At 40.6% G+C, this 24,072-nt stretch overlaps 1 protein-coding gene and 1 long non-coding RNA gene across 3 annotated transcripts; one reads left to right on the top strand and one right to left on the bottom strand.

Moving 5' to 3' along the window:
- Nucleotides 1-4,434: 4,434 nt before the first annotated feature.
- LOC124872167 (glutamic acid-rich protein-like) lies at nt 4,435-21,447 on the top strand. Of its 2 annotated transcripts, XM_047371902.1 has the most exons (6): nt 4,435-4,611; nt 9,132-9,273; nt 10,406-10,847; nt 14,001-14,252; nt 14,341-14,579; nt 16,748-21,447. In XM_047371902.1, exons 2-6 carry the CDS (start codon nt 9,140-9,142, stop codon nt 19,113-19,115), a joined length of 3,435 nt encoding a protein of 1,144 aa, XP_047227858.1. In that variant the 5' UTR covers nt 4,435-4,611; nt 9,132-9,139; the 3' UTR covers nt 19,116-21,447. The 2 variants fall into 2 exon arrangements, with proteins under 2 accessions (XP_047227858.1, XP_047227859.1); XM_047371903.1 differs by lacking the exon at nt 10,406-10,847 and having other exon boundaries at nt 4,436-4,611.
- LOC124872168 lies at nt 12,337-15,867 on the bottom strand. The gene is made up of 3 exons (XR_007039209.1): nt 15,817-15,867; nt 13,252-13,286; nt 12,337-12,639 (listed from the first exon to the last, which is right to left on the bottom strand). It is a non-coding gene; the product is annotated as an uncharacterized LOC124872168 (long non-coding RNA).
- Nucleotides 21,448-24,072: the final 2,625 nt, after the last annotated feature.

Here is a 24,072-nt window from a genome sequence, read left to right as displayed (position 1 = left end):
CACTTAATAATTACAATTAGTGAAGCCATTCTCTGTATGTGCGTCTCGACAGCGGCTATTAGCCAGTAGAACGGCAGGGTCACTCCCCGGACGCAGAGCATCTAGCAGCCAGCCCTTTAGCCACTAACAGCTAATAGCCCCAAATCTCGAACAAAGGGTTGTAAAACTCTGAGGCGGGAGCTCGGTGGAAAAGACCCCAAGGGTATTAAAATGATAGAACGAACAATGGAGTGGCCAGGCCATGAGGTCCAGACTACAGTCTGTTTCGAATGAAAAACTTCCAAAGTTCAGCTTTAACACCTGGCTGATTGGCAATCAGCAGCACGAACGCATCCAAACTTGAGTGCAACCGCACTTTGCTGTTTATAAGAATACAGACAGCAATTCAAAACAGTTCAGGATAAACACTTGAATCAATTTGCATGCAACAAGTTAATACCTTGGATTAACTAGTGGTGATACTAATTCACCTTAACTATGCCTCCCCTGCCCAGACCTCTAAATACACCAATCCGATTTAACATCAGAAGAACAAAATTATTTTGACGTCGTCGATTTCTTCTCTTCATCGGCTTGAGGATGGGTCATGGGTCTGGAGAAAAACAGGGGAAGACCTGTAGTTGATCAACTCCAAACGGTGAAGTTCTCCTCTGTCCAAAATGGAGAAAGTACGAGGAACCATTGCAGTCAACTGAAACATAACCTACTAATAACTGGGTTTCACCTGCGCCTGGGTCAGAGTTTTCGCGTCTGAAGGTCTTTGATCAGGATATGGATCTTCTGATCTTGTATCAGACAGATTTCCAGCTTTCAAGCTCTTCCAGGAATGGCCAGTGTGGAGGAAAAGTAAACCTGCTTCTATTCTCCAGAGATGTGCCTCCTAACGTAACGTAATGTTAAAACTTTGTTTCCTTGGGTTTATATAAACTCTGGTGATGTCAGAGTTGCGACTCCTGTTGAGCTGCTGAGCAACATACTAACAGTCATTTACCTGACCAAAATGGAGGATGACCCAACAGTCTCATTGTTCTAATTTGTTTGTTTGCCTATTTATTCCTCACCCCGAGCAGTTTCCTTTGCCAATTCGTCTTCGTCCCTTGTGTCAAGCTTTCCAGGCTTCTAGTGATTTTTAACCCAGCTTGTATTTTGGATTTTCCTCTCCCTGTGTTTGGATACTTCAGGTTGGATTGGATTGGATTTCTGTGTATCAACCTTGGACTATATTAAAGGTTTACTGCTTTTATGCCACTGTGTTGAGCCTTGCATTTGAGTCCTCCTCCCTGTGCCTTACACCATGGAAGATATACCGTAAGTCTAGAAATTAACCCAGCAGTGATTGGTGCTTTGTCTAACTGCACAATCAATCATTTACTTCATGATTGTAAAAGAAACAGATTTTATTAGTTTTTTATAAATATATACTATCTAGCTTTCTTGTTTTAAATTAAAATGACACCCTTAATTTTAATTGTATTCTTTGGTTTTAGAACATAGGAAAACATCAAAGATCAATAATAAATTTTTCAAAACGACTGAGTCCATTCCACTGTCTACCATGCTCAAATAGCACACTTTATGAGATAACGCACTAGTCCTTTTAGTTGTCTTTATATGTTATATATCCCAAACTTCATGTCATTTTTGGTTAAAGTGTGGCTTGCCGATTCCTATTGTAACTTCTAACTCATAAGTCACTCTAGACCAAACAAAGACAACCAGCCATGCAGCCTGTCATTCTCGCAGGACATTTAAGAAGATTAGCATCACTAGTTAACCCCATTTTGTCATTCAGTGTTTGGACATAAGAAAGAGGCTTTAGATTGGTGCAGCTTCTCCAAACATCTATCACCAAAAGGCATAGGATTATTGTTGTAATTATATTTAGATTATAATTTATATGAATGAACAAAAAGAAAATAAACAAACAAAAAGCTTAAAATTTACATTTCAGTCCTAGTAAAAGAAAAGAGGATCCTTTCTAAATTCGTGGGTCTAAATTGTAAAAATAATCTAATCTTTACCAAGTTTTAAAAATTTTATTTATATTTAACTTTGTGTTTATCAGGTTCATTTTTTGAACACCGTAACACTGGAAGATACAGCTTAATTTTCTGTGCAACAATCTGTTTGTGCATCCAACCACTAGATGGCGAAATTCTCCACAAGTTGACTTGAATAAATTTCATTGTATTCGTCGGAGGGATAAACGTCACAGCTGATTTAAACACCTTAAAATAAACAGATGGACCTTCAGTCATACAGATAAAACCTATTGTGTTTGTTCTGGATCTCTACTACACTGCTGCACAATCTTGCTTTTTAAAATAACTAAAATAAAGGGCTTTCTCCTATTAGAAATAAGAAATATGTAGTTTGAAACTGGTTGGTTCTTTTATGTTACTGCATAAAAAAATGGGGTTTCAGGTAATTCACAGGGCAAGATAAATTACACAACAGTGCTCTCTAGTGGCAATCTCAGAAGGCAGCTTTCGTACAGTGCAAGTAAATTCATAGGGAAACAAACAGTCCTAAGATGAGCAAAATTAAATACATTTCAAATAAAGAGATAAATGAAAAAAAAAAAAGAAATAAACAGAGTAGATCAGATCACGGTTTAATAAGCTCTAACAACAGTGTTAAAATAAGTACCTTACCTCTAGTGATCTTTGTCAATATCAACAAATTATATCCTTTTTAACACTTAAAACACCTTGGTAGCTCCACCTGGGAGTACAATCCTGAAGAAAAGACCCAAAACAAATTTATTTTCTGGTAAAGTAAAATTTTTTCCCTGGGAACAAATGTATGGAATCTAGTGTCTGGTTGTAGTAAAAATAGTACTAAGGTCCTGCAGCAGCTTTCTGACATCAACAGCAAAGTGATCTGGGGGTCTTATTATAGGTGAAGGAGGTCTCCTGCTGCACAGCGGCGTAACATTTACTGCACATGCTCAGACCACACAGAGTCGACAATAAACACTTGGATGTGTCAAAGACAAAGTCTAAAGCAGAGATCTTTAGCAGTTTCATTTATTACAGCAAAACCTTTCTTCATTTCTTTAATTTTTTTTTTTTTTTTGCTGTGCAAAAGTCTCTTTCCAAGCAGGCAGTCTTTCTTTTCCTCTTTTAAATGGTTCTTCATTAACAGTTCCCAGGACTTTTTGAAGATTTTTATTCTGACTGGCTGCTTTTTCACTCATTCTCAGTTCAGGACCTCACCATTTTCAGCTGTTTGTTGTTTGTAACTCTATAAGAGATAAAAAGGCTCCTAAACCCAAGGGAAAAATCAATGTTATGTCGACACATAACAGGCATCTTAGCAAAGAAATGGTTTTAAATGGGATAGGCTCTATGTTGACAGCAGTCTGTCACAAAGACATGCTTCCATTTCTTCCCATCACAGAGACACACAGGGCCAGGCACACACACTGATACATGTAAGGGCAGTTTAAAGTGGCAATTTACCCAAACATGTTACATAACATGTTTTTGGACTGTGGGAGGAAGTCGGAGTAGCCTGAGAGCATGCACAGGGAGAACTTGCAAACGTTATGCAGAATCTTGGTCCTCTAATCTAGATTCAAACATTTTTGTTGCAAGGCAACAGTGAGAACAACTTCACAAAAAGACTATTTTGTCAATATCACTATAGGCTTAACTGGTTTATATAGTTTATTACACACATGAAGTTTGTGTTAGTACATTAGATAGTTTGAAACTGCTGCTTTTCTACCTTCCTGTAGCAGCTAGCTGTGCCGTGATGCTAACAGTAACTTGTATGAGAACAGGAAACAGAAACGCTGAAGCTCTGTTTCTGCTGCATTGTTTTTGTTTTTCCTGTTCACTAATGGTGCTACAGCAACAACATTCCTGTTTTTTCCTTCTGCCTTTTATACCCACAATGTTACAAACTGCCCAGTGTGGCAGATTAAAATTCATCGTTATCATGGCATTAGACCTTGTGCATAATTTGTGTTTGTTACTACGGTAATGAAAAAATAAATGAAGAAATAACACTAAATTGATTATTTTGTATAAAACAAACTGTGCATCTGTCCATCATTTATCACAAACCTGTTAAAAAAAACTTGTCACAAAGCAACTTTAAATGACTGCTACTCTATGAATATCTGTGCAATGAGTGGCCTCCTGCCAGGCAGTGACAGTGTGTAAGGTCAGGTCTTTGTCTGGGCTTCTTCTCTCAAGACGCTGAGCGACTAGCAGCACCCCTGCATGCAAAATTAGAAACTTAGAGAGCGACCTGCAGCTGTCCTGTTTGTTGCACCTGTTGAACAAAGATTAATTTCACTAATGTGTTTTTCATATAATCCTCGTCTCTTCTCCGCTGGCTGCTTCACCCCGGCTCTAAATTTAGAGCAGCAACCCTGGATGTGTTGTAATGTAAAAATAGGAGGGGGGAAGCCAGCTCGGTGAGAGCAGTTATTCAGGACAGACTCCAAGTAAGTCGGTCAAACGTAGAAGTGAAAAACCTCGTGAAGACAGAGTACAGTCAGATACACGGAGATACATTCAGGTCTCTGCAGCTTAAGCACCGTAATATTTAAAGAGGAATGTAAAAACAAGACGGACTGAAAGAGAAGGACAAAGACAAGTGAGTCAGAGGAGAGGTTTTTTTTACCTAATAATGTTTATATTACCATATTTGATGTTTTCAGTCAGTTTTTATTTGATTCTAGTATTGCATGTTGTTGAAAAAAAATAGGCAGGACATCTTCACACTAAGGGGCTGACAGTTCTACTTTCCAGCAGACACTTTGAGGTGCGATTGTATGAAATGTGCTGGTGTTCTAGCGCTTCAAACTGGGAGAGCGGCTAACAGAAATGGTTTAGTTCAGAGACTACAGAGAACCAAGTCCTGAGAGCTAATTATGGCAGTTTTCATGCTGTGTTTTTCAAAGACTATAGATCAATATGGCTTCCTCATGCTGAACCTGGACAGATGGACCAAAACTGTGTAAAATAAAGGTCATTTAAAGGCACATCATAATAATGATGAAGAACAGTCGTGTGCATTTAACCAAAGCTTACTTTGTCAAGGTTTTCAACACAGGTTTACCACAAAATAGCTATAAATGTTGATTTTAGGTTGAAACTTTTCTTTCAAACCCTTTAAATTGATTTGTGTCAAGAAATAAATATGGCGTGACACAGAGGTCTGCCATTCAAGTGAGGCAGATGTTGTGTGTGATCTCCCTAAATAAGAAGATGGAAACAAAAAAATAGCTCCTGGTCTAAACCTATCCATATTTACAAATAGTCCAAAAAACATCTCCAAAGATCACTGTTAGAGAAGAGCTGCAAAGAGGGGCATCTTGGGGTCACCAAGTCTCCATAACTACCATTAGATACTGTAGGAATGATGCCACGGAAGAGTTTGTTTCGTACTACTGTCACAAATATAAACACGTGGAGTTTTCTGATGTCTACTGGAACTTTAACTGGAACTGTGAGCTTTGGTCAGACGAGAAGGAAATGAAGCTTCTTAAGCAGCAAACACTCCAGGTTGGTCTGTTGTGAAATAAAGGATTGTGTGGAAAAGCACATCATGCCCACTGTGAAGTACAATGGAGGATCTGTGATGCTGTTTGTCTCCAAAGACCCTGGAGACCCTGTTAGAGCACATGGCATCATGAGCTCGTTGAAATACCAGGATATTTTAATCAAAAATCTGGTGGCTTCTATCAGAAAACTGAAAGCGGCTCATAATGGGGTCCATCGGCAGGATAATGATCCAAAACATCCAGCCAAATCAACACAGAGATGGTTCAGCAGACTCTAAATCAACCTTCTTCCATGGTCACCTGAGTCCTTCAAACTAGGCCCCGCCGAAAACCTGTGAGACGAGCTGAAGGGAAGAAGGAGTCAGAGTCGAGTCAGGAGTCTGCGTACAAAGTATTAATAGCAGGGGTGCCAAATCAATATTTGGTGTGACCACCCTTTGCCTTCAAAACAGCCTCCATTCTTCTAGGTACACTCGCACACAGTTTTTGAAGGAACTCGGTTGGTAGGTTGTCTCGAACATCTTGGAGAACTAACCACAGATCTTCTGTGGATGTCAGCTTTCTCACATCCTTCTGTCTCTTCATGTCATCCTAGACACACTCCATGATGTTGGGATCAGGGCTCTGTGGGGCCAGACCATCACTTCCAGTACATCTTGTTCTTCTTTAGGCAGAAGATAGTTCTTAATGACTTTGGCTGTATGTTTGGGTTCGCTCACTTAGGATTTTGAAAATTGATAAAAATAAACAATCATCATTTATATTTCTGAAAGCATTCTTTGTTTACAGCATTTTTCACACCTGCCTAAAACTTTTGCTCAGTAGTGTATATATATTTCTTAATATTAATTTTTTATTGAAACTTTGAAGGAACTAAATTTATGAATGACATCAAACCCATTTTAACTATGTCTCAGTCACTGCTGTTATCATTAAAGGTTGATAACATATTTCTCTATGCTTTCTAAACTCTGTAGCTACACATTCCAGCCTGAATCAGTCAGATCAGACTGACGAAATGTAAATAAAGTATTTTTTTCTGAGGCCGGCATTCTGAAAGAAACTCCAACTTTCCACCTCAGATTTGTCCGCCAGATTATTGTTTTCCAAATGATGATTTTTTAAATTTATGTTTCTTTATCCATTTACACAGGCAAACAGTCTATGTTTTTGTAAGCAGAAAAAGACAAAACAAATATTGCTGATGTCATTTATATCTGAGAACTTCCAAAGTAAACGGAAATCAGCGCTGTGCTACAAACCAAGCACCTTGCAGGCTTTATGCTCCTCAGCATAAACCTCTCCTGAACTCCTAGACATTTATGTTAATTTTCATTTTTTATAACTTTGGCTGTGTTGATGCAGCTGCATATTTTCAGGTGCATTTTTATTTTGCTGTTTTCTATAAAGTATTTAAAATAAAACTCAGTTTATCAGTTAAGATTCTTTGTGTTACAGATTTTATTCACTGGCTTTATGTTGTCCGCTCAGTGGAAGATGTTTAGTTTGCAGGGAGGGCCTCTCTGAAAGCAGATGGTGAAGGATCCCTGAAGTCATCTTCTAATTTTATGACAACTTCATTCATTAAGACGGATAAAGCTGAAATCCAGTGTAAATCCTCCAGACAGTCCTGGATCGAGCCTTGTGACGTCAAGTTTAAACTTAAAAACCTCATGCTCTTTCACATTCATATTTTCAACTAAAACTTTTTGCATACATAAAATTTACAATTTTACTGTTACATAAATTCAGCTGGCAAACCAAATGATGGAATGATGAAGGTGAGCAGAAACGTTGCTCTGGTTCTGGATCAAAGGCGTTTCAATATCATTGGCTTCAGATGAAAAACTATACTTTTGTATTTCCATCTTTCCCAGTTTGGGGGTTGGAGGGGGGTTGTTGTTGCCGGGCAGTGTTTAATTATAGAGCGCCGCTTGTTGTTTTTTGTCACAGTCAGATGAGTCAGACATTACGAAAACACTTCCCTCAGAACTGGACCCAGACTGGAATTATGTGCCGATCCATTAATCGTGTGATGTAGCAGGTCAAAGAAAGAGAGTTTCCCAATGCTAGCTGAGCTTCTTTTATATTCCTGCTACAGGTTGAGTTTTTTCACAGATCATTCTCTGAGTTGTTGTTGCTTTTCTACTTCAGGTTCCTGGAACTCTAACAGGTTTTACAGAAGCATATAAGCATCCTAACACAATTTCCATAATCAGGAACCCCAGTATCAACAAACCCCAGACTCCAGACCAAGCAAAGATCCTAATACTACTACTAACTCCAGCATTTTTCTTCTAACTAGCAATCTACAAATATCCTCTTAGTTTTTTTTTCTTTTTATTAAAATGTCAAATTTCTAATAAAAGGCAAAAAGTTTACCAGATGTTGCTCCCACAAAGCAGTGGGTCCTATGCCTTCTTTTGGAAATGAGGCAAAATATAACCTGATTTACAGTCTAAATTACATAATTAATCAATATGAAATAATTCTCTGCTTCCAGTACCATCCTTAACTTTGCAGACGACATCATTGTGGTTGGACTATTCTTGGCCGAGGACAAGTCAGCATACAGGGATGAGGTCCAAAGACTGATAGTCTGGTGCTCAGATAATTACCTGTATATGAACGCTAATAAAATCAAGGAGATGGTTTTTATACTACAGGCAGAGACGTGGCTTGGACCCTGCCCCACTCTACGCCACCAGGCTGTGTGTAGGGAGACTGGAGTCCATTAAGTTCCTTGGGGTCAATAAACAAACACAGCCACAGTTAAGGAGATGGTAGACTGTGAGTGGGCTGTTCGAATGTTTAGGCATTCTGTGTGAACAAACATCAATTGGATTGGTCAGTTGACCCTGTTTTCCTTCTGTTTTTCCTCTCTTTCTTCACTTTCGGCAGTTGAAAGGCAGGACGGAAAGAATGAAGGGAACGCGTTCTTCACTTATGAAGTTGGTGTTTCAGAATTATCAGTGAAAAAGTAGCTAATCATTTAAAACATAAAGATACGCCCATGGTGACATACCCGTCTATGATGTGTTTCGCTTTACTGAGGTGACGCCTTCCCTTACCTTGGATATGCCTTTCCTTGTTGCAGATATACTTGCAGTTAAGAGAGCCCATCAGAGACTCCTCTTGCTCAGAGTACTCAGTAGGACCAACACAAAATAAAATACTGCTGGAGTCGTTCTACAGGGCTGCAGTTGAGTCTATCCCCATGTATGATCTTACGGTGTGATACTTAGAGTGCTCTCCTGTAGATAAGAAGTGTCTTCAGAGTGGTAAGGACTGCAGAAATGATCATTGGCTGCCAGTTGCCACCTCTGGAGAACATTTCTACCACATGCTACCTTAGCAGAGCACCAGGATGGTCACCATCTGTTTGAACTGCTGCCCTCTGGCAGGAGGCACAGAGCAGCCAAGGCTCACAGGAAAATAATGAAAGATAATTATTATTCCAAAGCCATAAGAATCTCAATAGTCAAATTTATTTGATTAATGTTCTGTTACATTGCAGTCTGAGAAAGTTGCTACTGAAATTTCATAATAATTATACTGTAATACTCTTTCACAATGACAATAAAGCTATCTATTTATATGTGGCTCGCAGGAAACACGATGTTGTCCAAAAAGGAAGAGAAGAAATCCTTCAGCAACGGACCTTTGAGAGACCAGTGGGAGAAGAGAGCCCAGAGCATGGCAGACCAGTGCAAACAGGAGGCTGAATGGAAGCAGAAAAGCTCCCTGAAAGTGTGAGGATCACAACTTTTATTTCTACACAACTTACTGTATTTCAACCATTCAACAAGTGGCTTTGGATCCTTATGTCCACTAACGCCAGTTGATGCATATACCGCACATACTAAGGGTCCTATTGGATGCAACTGTTGCCATGTAGAGGTCAGAGTTAAGCCGAATTATGCAAAAAGTTGCACATTGTATTCTAAATTCCTACATTTACATCTATTGTATGTGCTATATATATTTAATTTAACAATCTATATATATTTTAATCTGCTTGACAGGAAAACAATTTTTGTTTTATATCACTATATAAATTCAGGCAGTAGGCGGTTCATAAAGACAGTGACTGAAATAAATGTATCTGGACTTAAATTTGGTCACTTTGTTATTATGTTAAGTGCCATAGAATAACTTTTGTTGTTATTTGGAATTAAATACATAAAGTAAATAAAAAGAGAATTAGTCCTTTCTACATCTAGCTGATTGACCACAGTTGTTTTTTGTCAAAACATTGAAATATTTACACAAGGAGAAAAAAAAAATACCAACAGTGGTTTAAGAGAAGCTAACTTAGTTGGTTTTGAGTAAAGTCTGAGACAGAACAAACGGGACTAAATAATGCCAAATAAATACTACAGACAAAGATCAGGGCAATACACAATAACAACAATGTCATCACCATAAAGGTGTAAACAGTAACATTCTGGTCTACAGTGGTGATGTACATTTTAAAGAGAGAAAGACCAAAAACAGAACCTTGAGGCACATTTTTGTGACATAGTGCAATTAAATACAGTTATGGCTTTAATCATATAGGACAAACATCAGTGTAATACTGTTTATTATTGTGTTACGGATATTTGGCTGCTTATGTATCAATTTAGGCACTTTGGCAACCCTGGGTTTTCTTAAATGTGCTACATAAATGAAGTGAATTGGAGTGGATTGAAGAAGCAGACAATGTCCAAAGAAAACTTTCAGAAAGTGTGGAACCTTTCTGACAAAGAAAATATTGAAAGATTACATAATGGGAAATATTAAGAAATGAGTAAAGGGCACTTAGTCATGGGAAAGCAATGATTTAATAATCTCTTCATTATCTGATAGATTGTTTTTATTTCCTTTTATTTTGATCCACAGTCTTTTCTCCAAGTGGACTTATCACTGGTCTAATGGAGACCAGATGAAGGATGAGATTTCTGACTTCAGGAGGGTTACAAGCCAAACAGATGAAGAAGATAAAAAGCCTAAAATCAAATTCAAAATTGTTCCTCCACCTCCAAAACTCAAGGCTGAGCCTTCTCCTCTCCCGCCACCACCCCCCAGGAGGTCTTCCTCCACCAAACCTCACAGGCAAAAACGCAAAGTGGAAGTAGATGTGTTTCAGTTGTGCTGGAGGGAGTCCTGGATGAGCCTGAAGCCTCCAAAGTACCTTTACCTAAAGGCCAAAGAGGCTAAAGAAAGGAGGACATGGCTGATGACCATAGAGTGTCCCAAAAGCAGGAAATATACAGCAAAGATGTGCGGATGGGACACTGAATGGAAGGGCCTGATTAATAAATGGAGTCATTCCTGGACGCAGGTGAGGCTGGTATAAGCAGGGGAGTTATATGAGGAACGGAATATTTTCTTCTAGGTTTTGAAGAAGGGACACAGACCTAGAAAACACAAATGTAACACTTAAATGTTTCAGTCCACAAAAAAAACCTTCACAGTACACAAAGGCAACCTGAGTAAAAACAAAAAGCAGTTTTCAAATGACCCAACGACTGCTGGAGATAGGCCTCCCGCGACCCTGCAAGGACAAGCGGTTTATCGACAATGGATGGAAATTCATTCATTTGGGGAACAAACCTGTCCAAATCATTCTGGCCCTGTTTAAAATAGTAATTACCTCCTAAACCGTATAACTGCTTGTTCCACCTTTGGCAGCAACAACTTCCATCAAGCATTTGTAAGAACCGGTAATGAGTGTTTCATTATTCTGGAGGACTTTTGACCCACTCTGCTTTGCAGAATTGTTTTAATTTAGACCAGTTGGAGGACTTTCCAGCATAAATGGCTTGTTTAAGGTCATGCCCCAGAATCTCAACTTTATTTAAGTACAGAATATGACTAGGCCTTTGACTAAACCTTGATTTTATTTGGTTTTTTTTTTTTAGTGCATCATTGGTGGACTTCTTGTTGTGCTTCACAGTACCGTCCTGCTACATAACCCAAGTGAGCTTGAGTCTAAGCTCACAACCTGATGGTGAGACATTCTCCTTCAGGATTTTTCTGCTACAGAGCAGAATTTATGGTTCCATCAATAACGGCAAGTCATCAAAATCCTGAAGCAGCAAAGCAGTCCCAGACCATTATAATACCACCACCATGTTTGACTGTAGGTATATTATGATGTTTTTCTGAAATGCTGTGTGTTACTTTTAAACCAGACGCACAAGTTTTACAGAGTCCTGCTAATGACCCAAATATTTGATTCAGGTGTGTTTAAGTAGCGATGCATCTATAAGTTGCAGGCCCTCGAATGACTGGAATTTGACGCCTGTGTCTTAACTGAACCAAGTGAAGCATCGAGTGCTTTAGATGTTGTTCTGGGTTCGTTTGTGACCTCCTTGATGAGTGATTGATGAGATCTTGGAGTAATTTTGGTAATTCCTTAATTTACAGGTCCGGCATTGATCAGGCCTGGGTGTGTCCAGTAAAATTAAACTAACAATTTGTTCAATCACATGGTTTAACAAGGAGGGTAATTACTCTTTCACAGAGGGCTAGGTTGGCTTGGAGATCTTTTTTAATATTTTGTTTTGCAGCACTAGTAACCTTTATTTTTCTCATTTTTTCTGAAAGTAAGCTGACAGGAAATGGGGAGGAGAGAGGGGGAAGATATGCGGCAAACATTGATGACTCTACCCCTGCACCACCATCGCTCCCCGGTTGGCTTGGATTTTAACTTGTGGTCAATAGAGCTATGTTTAAAAGGGGCGACTGTGGATCAGTGGGAGTCATTTTGCAATTGGAAAGTTGTGGGTTCGATTCCAGCTTCCTCCTGCCACATGTCGATGTGCCCCTGGGCAAAACACTTAACCCCAACACATCTACCAATCTGCGAATCGATTTATGAATTTGTGCGTGTTTGTGAGTGCAAATGGGTAATTGTGGCTCTAGTGTAAAGCACTGAGAGGTTGGTATGACTATGAAAGAGCTACATAAATTTAGATTTCATCGTAGCACAGATGTAAACACTACCTTGCAAATGGTCCGGGCTTTAAATCTTGGACTGGAGTCTTTTTGCATGTTCTCCCCATTGATTAGTAGGTTCTCTCTGGGTATTCCGCTTTGCAAAGATGTCTCCTTTTTTGCCAGCTCTTTTTCTTTAAATAAGCAAAGTAAAAGTTTATTTATGTAGCACGTTTTCACAGACATATGTACATATACAGCCATGTACAATACAGAAAACAAAACATAATACAATCATAAATACATATCATAAAGTGTCACAATCTGCCTCTTTTAGGTTTTCAGTTTGATCTTTCGGTTTTCTATTCGCACTGCCATTTTCTTCGGTTCTATTTCTGTTCATTTCAGGTTGATTAGATTAACCATTCATTGTTGTGTTTAAATTCTTAGATTCATTTGTTAGATATTTTAGTTTCCTTGCGGATCTGTTTCTTCCTGTTTATGTTGTTTAAGTTAGTTTCTTTGTTTACTTGTTTTGTTATTTCCCTGAAGTCATTGCTCATCTGTATTAATCAGCCTCCCTCCATCAGTTACCTTGCATTCCTGGTCACCAGCTGCCTCATATTCCTCCTGATTAGTTCCCTAGGTTCCTTGGTCCATTGTCTTCCTTACCTCAGTATTTATTCTCTCTGGGTTTCTATTTTCACTTCTGGATCGTACTGTTTCTTACCTAGCTCCATGTCTAACTGTGTTCCTTAAACCAGCTCTATTTGTAAGTTTCCTTATTAAAAGAAGATTTAGCTTACCATGCTGCTCCCAGGCTCTGGACTGCATGTCGGTCCTAAAGAAAATTGTCCAAAATATGATAAAAAGCTTAAATCTAACTAAAAGCTTCCTGGAATAAAAATGCATTCAGTTGCTTTTTTAAAGTATTCACACAGTCCAAACTCAGTGGGAAGATAGGTAATTCATCGGGTGAAGTGGGTGTGGGGGCCCACTGAAAGGTTTTGATTCAATAGCCTCACACTACAGGTGCAGCTATTTCTTTGAATCAGATTGAATGTGGTGATGATGGCATTTAGCCCAAACGTGTTTTGCCTTTCTGCCCACATCAAACATAAAATGGACACAGAGTTAGTGCTACTTCTTAGTATTTTCAACAGTCTTGAGAATTTGACTATTGTCCCAAAGAACAAAGACTGGGAGCAATGCGTTTGCCTTTCTTTCTGCATTTTCAGCATCAAGTAATGCAGCTTTGTAAATTTAAACATATAATTATCACAATGATTGCATCATTTGATGCATAACATTGTTTTTATGTGTCATGTTTCTCAAATAAACTTCAAGTGAATCAATAAGAGCCTGTTATGCCTGGAGATCAATCTATGTGGGCCATATTAGGATGTACTGTACCATCCTAGAACTGATGGTTCTTGTTTCCACTTTAGAGACATGAAAACAGAAGGTGCCTGGCTCAGATTTCAGGTCTATGTGTGGCTTGCCTTGTAAAATCAACCTAAATGAAATGTTTTCTCTAAACTGTTCTTGTTTCCAGGTGAAAAGTCCTGCTCAGTCAGAGCACTCAGAGGATAGGGACTTTCAGTGGGACGCTCTGTTTGAAAAAGAGTTGGTTAGTAAGGTGGAAGTCGGAGAATATTCTCTTCCTGTCTGGGCTGGAACTTGGAAAATCATGAACTTTCCCTTCAGGCAGCAGAAGAAGAACTGGGACTGTGGTTGGGAAAACTACCAACAGGATTCGAGCGACAAATTGGATAAATTTGACCTTATACAACTACAGATGGATCAGGTGGGGATTGTTGTTTTTCTCTGCAGTTCATAGTTTTAGCACCAAATCTGAGTGACCAAAGAAAACCTGTGTTCTGATCATCAATTAGGACGAGCCTGAAGGCTGGGTGGATTCATGGAAACTATCCAGAGCACAGTTTGCTTTAGAAGATATAACAGACGAGATTTCAAGTTCTTCCATTTCTGACGCCACATTCAGAATAAGCATAAACGACTGGTTGATGCCAGGATGGAGCAAATCCTATCTGCTCGCTGCAGCTCCTCCTGAGGAATACGAAGAACGCCAGAAAAGCTGGAGCTCCTGTTGGGGATACCAGCAGCAGATCAGGTAGGTTGCTTTCAACTTCTGTAGTCAATACTAACTCCAGATATTTGATTCCATTGGTTCATGCCCATCCATCCATGCATTCAGTCTCAAAAACTCCCAAACATGTTGTTTCTAGGAAGTTTTTCCTGCTTTATCGTTCCCATTTCTTCAAAATGTCATTCTGGCAGTGGAGATAGCAATCCAAGAGAGTTGCAGGTGTTACATTCTCCCATTCTTCATGCAGAACACATCTTTAGATGTCCAACAAAATGTTATTGTCCCCAACATCCTCTGTTACGGTCAGGTCAGTACTGCATGCCAGCCAGTCCAGTGGCTGTACCCTCTTCTTCCTCAGCCATGTCTTAGGAATGTGTGGAGATTGGTGTTCTCCATGCTCCTGTTCCTGGAATAGATGTAATTTTGAAGGTGGCAGATGTTGTTCTAAAAGCTCTGCTGGACTTTTATGCATTATTGCTATCATCAGAGGAGTGGAAATGAGCTTTTAATAGGACACTTCAGACCATCACAGAGGTTGTTTTGATTGGTAATCCCCTGGGAACCAGGACCAGGACCTTAACCCCTTTCATTTAACCCAACAAGAAAACAAACAAGAAAGATAAAAAGATAATTCAATAAATTATATTTTGAGCCGTTTCTTAAAGTCAGATCTGAGTTTTTCTCCAAGCAGGAAGAAGCTTTCTGCTAGAAATAAATGTACTGCTCTCTGAGTTGAGTGGTGCAACTGTAGCTCAGGTGATAGGAGTTTGTGGGTTGCTGGTTCAAAACCCCCCCCCCCCCCCCCCCCCTCTGTCCGTCTCAATCATTGCGTCCTTGGGCAAGACACTTCACCCTCCTTGCCTGCTGATGTTGGTCAGAGGGCTCGGTGGCCCCTGTCTATGGCAGCCTCACCTCTGTCAGTCTGCCCCAGGGCAGCTGTGGCTACAGTGTAGCTCGCCACTGTCAGTGTGTGAATATGTGTATGAATGGGTGAATGACTTATTGTAGTGTGAAGCACTTTGGGGTCTCTGGGGACCTGATAAAGCGCTGTAAAAGAGCAGGCGTACAGGTTGTGTTGTTGAGAGATGGCTGACATGTCAGGAGGTGAAGAAACTATTAAAAGATTTTTTTCGACACCAAGGCGGGGAGATAATTCTGGTTTTTCCGGTGCTTGAGGCTTCTAGAAAGGAGAGCAGCAGTTTGAAGGCGGTTACCGGGAATGGTTGATCAAAAGGAGAATTAATTGGTAGAGAAGACTTACAGTTCTGGGCGCGATGGAACGCTCTGAGGGAGGGTTGAGATTCTGGTGGCGAGTCTTGTAGTGGGATATTACTGGAACTTGAGCTGGTGAATCCGTGGGAGTGTTGGAGAGCAGGAAGAAGAGGCTGGAGCGGACAGGTGCTGCAGAGGATGGCAGTAGAAAGATTTTCCAGAAACAAGCTCATCATCAATGAAGTTGAGTGGAGGCAAAGTGGCTTCATAAACCTCGGAAAGGGAGACAGCGAAGGAGGACTTCAGGTTGGAAGAATTTTAAAAAAGGCTAGAAATTACCTGGAGATATAAAGGAGAACTTGGACTTTGAGGGCTTGATTTTACCAAGCCCTCACGTTCCTTAAGAACGCTGCAGCAGATGATTACGCCCACCAGCGGAGCTCCTCAGGAGAGACAGGGAAAAACTCACCCACACAGGCTCAAACACACACACACACACAATCGTGACAATGGCGGGACAGAACTGGAGATTGATGGATGGACCTTGTTGTCTACAACTATTAGCTCATTGCTGTCATCTGTTGTGGTGGAAAAGCCTGAGGGTAGCCTTCAAGATGCCTTCTGGATGCTTCCCTTTGGAGATTTGTCAGACTTAGAGGAGACCCCAGACCAAAACAAGAAGTTGATGAAGTGACCACTTATCTCCGTTGTACTAGGAGCATTCATGGGATCTCCAGTGAGGAGCTGAAGAGGATCTCTGAGGAGAGGGACATATAAGTCTCTGTCCTAAACTTAATAACTGTGCACTACAACATTGGATAAGTGGAACAGGATGAATGGATGGATGGATGGATGGATGGATGGATGGATGGTCAGGAGGAAGATCAACTGTAGAAACTCTTAATGTTATTATTCATAGCCTTGATCTGATGTTTTTATTAATCTGATCAGTTCTCAAACTAAACTGACTTTTTCCATAGATGGAGTGAAGCTTCCATCTTCTCCCATCACCAACACAGCAACCAGCTGACCAGGAGACGGAAAACCATAAACCTCATCCACACATCCGGCCTGGAAGAGGAAACCACTGATTGCAGCGAGTGGACGGAGGCCTGGAAGGCTCTAAAAAGACAGACTAAACTGGATGTCGATGATGAGCTAGAGGCAGATGAAACAATGGATGAAACAGAGGATGAGGAGGGGGATGAAGCCGTGGACAATCAGGATGAAGAAGAGGATGAAGGAATGGTGGAGGAGGAGGAGGAGGAAGAAGAGGAAGAGGAGGAGGAGGAGGAGGAGGAGGAAGAGGAAGAGGAGGAGGAGGAGGAGGAGGAGGAGGAGGAGCAGGAGGAGGAGGAAGAGGAGGAGGAGGAAGTTTTCAGTCAGAATAAAGAGGACAAGGAGGAAAGGAGCATAAAAATATACCAAGACTTTAACAAAATAATGGAGCAGGAAAAAGAGGATGATGAGGATGAAGGGGTGGATGAGGAAGAGGAAGAAAACCATAATCAGAAAGCAAAAGACAAAAAGGAAACAGACAGAGGAGAAGTGGAGGAAGAGGAGAGCGAAGAAAATGATGGGAAGGAGACACATGAAGGTGTCCGAGGAATGAAGGAGAGGGATGAGCAAGTAGCTGAAGAGGAGGAAGATGAAGATGAAGAAAAATGTGACAATGTGGAAGATGAAGAGGAGGAGCTGGAATACAAATCCACCGAGAAGACGGCAGATGAAAAGGTCAACGAGATGGATGAGGAGGAAATTTATGAGGAAGAGGAGGAAAATGCCAAAACAAGAGAAACAGACAGTCCAGATCATGTACCTGACCAGGTGAAAGAGGATGCTGAAGAGGAGGAGGAGGAAGAGGAGGAGGAAAAGGGATACAATCAAGCTGACAATGAGGAAGAAAGACAGGAAAATGACACAGCATTAAATGACAAGATGGTGGAAAGGAATACCACAAAAGGAGGAAAAGAAAAGGAAGACCAAACCGATGATGAAGAAGTTGAGGAGTTTCAGGATTTTGATGACGAGAGCGGTGAAATTAAAGGAGATGAAGAGAAGCAGATAAATCAGTCAGACAAAGAGGAAAAACATGAGGATGAGGAAGGAGAGGAAACGGATGAGTATGAAGATGCAGATGTGAAGGGTGAAGGACGAGAGAAGGTAAAAGCAAAAGAACAGAATGAAGACTTAAACCTGGAAGAGGATGAGGAAGAGGGGGAGGCAGAAGAGGATGACAAAAAAATACAAAAAGAGGAAGAAGAGGAGGTTAAAGATGGAAAAAAGAATAAGACAGATGGCAAAAAGGAAGACGCGGATGATAACAGCCCGGATTTAGAAGATGAAGAACAGGAGAAACAGGAAGATGATGAAAAAGAAGAGCAGGAAGGAGAGGAAGAGGAGGAGGATAAAGACGGAAAACAAAAGAACGACAAACACAGCGAAGAGGAGGATAAGGAAGTTTACAGTCCAGATCTAGAAAACGATGAAGAACTAGAGAATGAGGAAAACGATGAAGAAGAGCAGGAACTTAATGGGGAAGTGAAGCCTGCTGAAAATGACGATGAAGAGGAGGAGGATGAGACAAAGGAAAACAAAGATCAGAAGGATGAAGATGCAAACATTCACAGTAAGAAGATGGAAACCAAACACTGGCCCAGCAGCTCAGAAGATGAGGATGACAAAGAGGAGGAGGAAGAAGGAGAAGAAATAGATGAACATGAAAGCTATGAAGAAGAGGAGGGTGAAGAAGTAGACGAGGAGAATGACAACGAAGATGGTGAAGAGGAGGACAGTAGTGTGGAGGTGAAAGAAATCAATGAAGACAAAGATGAAGCTAATGAGGTAGATGGGGATACTGATGAAGAGAATGGAAAAGCTGAGAAACAAACTGAGGAAGAGGAGATTTATGGAGATGAAGTTGAAGAGAATGAGAGAGAAGACCAAAACCAGATGAAGAAGAAGCGGAAACAAGTAAAAAACAAACCCGACGCTCCGCTTCACCTGCAGTTCCACAAACTGAACGCATCCTTTCCCTCCTGGAAGTGGTCATGGATGGTCGCAGTTGCTTACAGAGGAGGAGCCGAAGGAGCTGAGGAGGCAGACGAGGAGGAAGAGGAGGGAGCGGAGTGGCAGGCTTGGAAGGAATCCTGGAGAATCTGTCGCTGGAGGAAGCTGGATGAGGACGAGGTGATGTGTTTCTCCTCGGAGCACCGAAGCCGTCAGGACGTGGGACTGATGCAGGAAGCTGACAGAATGCCGAACAGGGAATGGGCCCTGAGCTGGAAAATGAACACAGTTAAAGGGGAAGATGAAGAGGATGAAGAAGATGAAGAGGAGGAAAGCTGAAACTTTATCAAATATTATTAACTGAGACATTTTCATGAATGTTGAGGAAGCTGAGGGAGCATCAGCAGCATTCAAATCCTTTAGGTCTGTTTTTTTTTACCATATGTGAATGTAAAATCACATAATAGAACCAGAACTTTCCCAGAACTTACAAGATACTTTCCAAGAACCTACAGGGTACCTCTTTAAAATGTAGAGGGTGGCTACTTTTCCAAAACTTACAGGGTACTGATCCAACTAGCTGTAGGGTATTTTTCTAAGGCTTACAAGAATATTTCCCAATAGCTCATGGGGTACTTTCCCTGAATTTACAGACTACATTCTCAGACCTTACAGGGTACGGTTCCGGTTCCTAAAGGGTACTTTTCTTCAACTTACAAAGCGCTTTTTAAGAATTTACTAGATACTTTCCCAAACCTCACAGGATGCTGTTCTAACTACCGGCAGGGTGTTTTTTTTCGAGCTTACATAATTATTTTATAAAAACATACTTTTCTTGGACTTTTTAGGCTACTTTCATCAAATTAAAGGTTGGGGGGTACTATTCCAAATCCTATAGGATAACTTTCTTAAACTTAAAAGATACTTTCTAAGAGTTTACCAGGTACTTTTCAAAACCTTACAGGGTATTGTCCTAGGTAACTGTCACAGTACTTTCTGGAACTCACAGGGTACTTACAGAGGAATGGAGATGGAGACAGGGGGTGAATATCCTGTAAGTTCTGGAAAAGTAACCATCCTTTCATCCTTTCTCTATACCCGCTTCTTCTGTACAGAGTCATGAGGAAGCTGTACAGCAGTCCATGGGCGAGAGGTGGGGGTACACCCTGGACAGGCTGGAAAAGTAACCAATTTCAGAAAAAAAAACCTAATAAACAAACAAAAACCAATGGTCCCCTGTAAATTGCCGGATGTTACCATGTATGATTCAATAAAACAACCTGTAATTCCAGGAAAGTAGTCTGTGAGTTCTTGGAAGATAAACTTTAAATGCAAGGAAGAGTTTCTGTGAGTTTCAGGACAGTAACCTCAACATTTCAGGAAATTATGCTGTCAATTCTGGTATGGTAACCTGACAAACATTTCCTCAGTTGCAATAAAGTAACCTGTAACTTCCAGGAAAGTAATCTGTAAGTACCGGGAAAGTACATCTCAGGAAAGTGCACTGAGAGATCTTGGAAAGTACCCTGTAACTTCTGGGAAGACTTCCTGTGAGTTCCATGAAATGAACCCTTACGTTTCAGGTTAACTGCAGTTTTTTCAGAAAAATTACCCTGAGATCTGAGAAAATAATCTATATGTTAGGGGAAAGTAACCCGCAAGTTCCTATAACTTCCAGGCAAAAATATTCCTTACGTTTGGAGAACGTTACCTATAAGTTCCAAGAAAGTTTCTTGTGAGTTCCAGAAAGGAAACTTTTGAATTTCAGGAAATAATCCTGTGAGTCCTGTGAAAGTAACCTGTACTCTTTGGTACTGTGACCTGTAAATTCCTAGAAACTATAGGCAAATTATTGTCTGTTTATAGTTTTACAAAAATGTACATTTTACATCCAAACATTTAATAAATTTTAGATAATAAAACATATCTTGTCTCATTTTACTCATCCTAATGTAATGTTCTAAAAGAAAGAAATACAAAACACCAAAAATAAATTCCTTCTGGTGGCTGTTCTCGATATGTCAGTTCCTTTCAAATTCAATGATTTCCTTCCTCATCATCTGTTTGCATGTTGACCAAAGTACATCCAAACTGCTCCCTTCCTTCAGGGTGAGTAGCTGTTTTCTGGAGGTCAGTGTATTTGGTAAATCATTGCATCTGGATGCTGAATAACTGGGTATATACTGGTTCTTGTAAACTGCCTTCAGATCACATTTGTTGGCCCTATAAAAATAAACAGATTAAAAGACTGACAGGAAATAGCAAAAGAGAATGAGGGAAGAGTTAAACCTCTGTAGAATATCTCCCTCTGGTGGTGAGACTGTGTTATTGCGTCCCATTGTATTTTACAACAGCTTTCCAAGTTTCTGTCTTTAGGCTTCCAGATTGATTCTGCTTCCAACCTTACTGCCTATAAACAAACTTTTTCAAACCCCTGTTGTTAAAACTTTGTGCAAGCTTTATGTTTTACTCTCAAATATAATTTAATTCAATGGTGTATTATCATCCAAAACCTTTTATTACAATTGATTCCTCTTTTCTGTTGATTCAATTATCACCTCTGCTCAAACTAAAACATCTCTAAGTGAACTCTTGCTGGTAGACAAAACGTATTCATATGATATAATCATGTCTCCCTATTCTAAAATAAAATAAAAATACTTTAAATCAACAGGTTGTGAAGGCAGGTATGTGAAACTTCCTCCTTGGCAGGTACAAAATGACACAAACATCTCATCACAGACAGCACCATTTGGCAGCTGGAAAAGTTTGAAGTAACCAAACCAGCAAAGGAATAATATAGGGAGAGGAGCAAATGACACAATGCCACAGATTTTGATGATGCAGGCCTGTAGGAACAAATTTTAAAATGATTGGTTTCACAGGAGAGAAAATATCTGACCTAAACCATCCTGCATCAGTAGGAGAATCTTGGTGCTTCATTTTGGAAAGGATCACAACATTCACGGTAAGTTAAGAGGAAGGAAAAAACGGCATAGAAAAAGGTGCACAAGCAACAGTGGTCACAATCATGAGGGGATTGTGATTATTTTGGTTAAAACCAAAGCCTAAATCATCAAACATGTTCTGATTGGTCTATATTGAGTTGCTGGCAGATTAGCCAATCAGATGTCAGGGTCTATTTTACTGACATAATTATCACTTTAACACAATGTATTTAACATTATATAGTTTGTGTATTTAATAAATAGTTCACACATGAATGTAATCAGATATTTACTGTCTCAATCACATATTTAACATTGAAGGATTAAGGGTTTCTCAATTATTTCCAGTTCACAATTCCATACTTTTTCAGACTTTATTTTCTGGTATTTTTCTGTCAGTTTGTGGCAATATGGACATCTGAGTTTAAAACATTCACTCATATGGTTTTTATTATTCATTTTCCACTAATGACAAAACTCGTTGCTGAAGCCAGCATCAGGATCAGCAGAGCGATAAAGGACTAATGCTGTCACGATTGGCAGATGTTTGAGTTTTGCCAGCTGCTCCTGCCTGCCCGTCTACATTTGGGCCCTACTCCTACAGTGAAATCTAGACAAACATAGATCAGTTAAATCTGTAATACTCAGAAAAATCTGGATTTTAAATCAGAGGTGCACCAATCAGTCTGCAAAAGAATGAGCCAGATTTCTCTTGATCAGCAGCACTGCAGCAGTGTTGAAAGAAAAATATATTTGTTTGTTTTCCTATTTGTGAAAACTTCCATAATTTCTCTATAACAGCATCAACTGACATTATGTACTCTAATAAGTTTATTAATTTATTACCATTCTCTACATGCTCATCCAGGAGGAGTGAATGCTGCAAGTCACTGACTGGATGCAATCTGCTGGGTTTCCTTAGATAGAAAAACTTTTTATCCAATTTGAATAAATAACTGAATCTGACTGAACTGTTGAATGATTACGATTAATTGGAATGTATGAACCTGACTGTTGTGAAGAGCCTTGAGACAACATGTGTTGTGAATTGGCGCTATATAAATAAAACTGAATTGAATTGAATAAGGTTTAGAAAGCTACACTTTGATGCTTAAATAGGACAAATCTGTTAATTCCCTCATTTTTTGTTGGATTGTAAACTACTGCCTCTGCCTGCGGCACGTTTTGCAAAAAAACAGACAAAATAAACAACTGAAACCACAGAACAGCATTGTTGGATACATTACCGGTCAAAAGTTTTAGAAGTTTTTCTCACTTAATGAGTCTCTTTATTTTCATGACTGTTTAAATTGTAGATTCTCACCAGAGACAACAAACCTTTGAATGAAAACACATGGATTTATATAGTAAACAAAAAGTGTAAAATAATTCTAAACATTTTTACATTTTAGATTATTACAAAATAGCCTCCCTGGTGGTGAGTTGGATCCGCTGGAGGAGGAGAAAGCCAGACAGACTCGGCAGGCCCAAGCGCATAGTGAGGGTCTGCTGGGAACGCCTGGCGGAGCCCTCGGCCAGAGATGTATTCAACTCCCACCTCCAGGAGAGCTTCGACCAGATCCCGGGGGATGTTGGAGACATAGAGTCCGAGTGGACTATGTTCTCCGCATCTATTGTCGATGCTGCTGCCCGTAGCTGTGGCCGTAAGGTCTGCGGTGCCTGTCGTGGCGGCAATCCCAGAACCCGGTGATGGACACCGGCAGTAAGGGATGCTGTTAAGCTGAAGAAGGAGTCCTATCGGCTGTGGTTGGCTTGTGGGACTCCTGAGGCGGCTGACGGGTACCGTGAGGCCAAGCGTGCTGCGGCCCGGGCTGTGGCAGAGGCAAAAACCCGGGCCTGGGAAGAGTTCGGTGAGGCCATGGAGAAGGACTACCGGTTGGCCTCGAAGCGATTCTGGCAAACCGTCCGGCGCCTCAGGAGGGGGAAGCAGTGCTTTGCCAACACTGTTTATAGTGGGGGCAGGAGACTGCTGACCTCGACTGAGGACATTATCGGGCGGTGGAAGGAGTACTTCGAGGATCTCCTCAATCCTGCCATCACGCATTCCCTGGTGGAAACAGAGGCTGGGGACTCGGGGTTGGACTCTTTCATCACCCAGGCTGAAGTCACCGAGGTGGTTAAAAAGCTCCGCGGTGGCAAGGCTTCGGGGGTGGATGAGATCCGCCCTGAGTACCTCAAGTGTCTGGATGTTGTAGGGCTGTCATGGTTGACACGCCTCTTCAACATTGCGTGGCGGTCGGGGACAGTGCCTCTGGACTGGCAGACTGGGGTGGTGGTCCCCCTTTATAAGAAGGGGGACCGGAGGGTGTGTTCCAACTACAGGGGGA

This window comes from Girardinichthys multiradiatus, chromosome 8, assembly GCF_021462225.1.
Source record: "Girardinichthys multiradiatus isolate DD_20200921_A chromosome 8, DD_fGirMul_XY1, whole genome shotgun sequence".
Taxonomy (NCBI): Eukaryota; Metazoa; Chordata; class Actinopteri; order Cyprinodontiformes; family Goodeidae; genus Girardinichthys; species Girardinichthys multiradiatus.
This window is presented reverse-complemented; position numbering and strand designations above follow the sequence as displayed.

Coding starts and splice junctions, on each gene's coding strand:
- LOC124872167 (XM_047371902.1), top strand. CDS start 9,140: ATGTTGTCCAAAAAGGAAGAGAAGAAATCCTTCAGCAACGGACCTTTG. Junction 10,848..14,000: donor GGAGTCATTCCTGGACGCAG/GTGAGGCTGGTA, acceptor TCTTGTTTCCAG/GTGAAAAGTCCTGCTCAGTC. Junction 14,253..14,340: donor TACAACTACAGATGGATCAG/GTGGGGATTGTT, acceptor ATCATCAATTAG/GACGAGCCTGAAGGCTGGGT.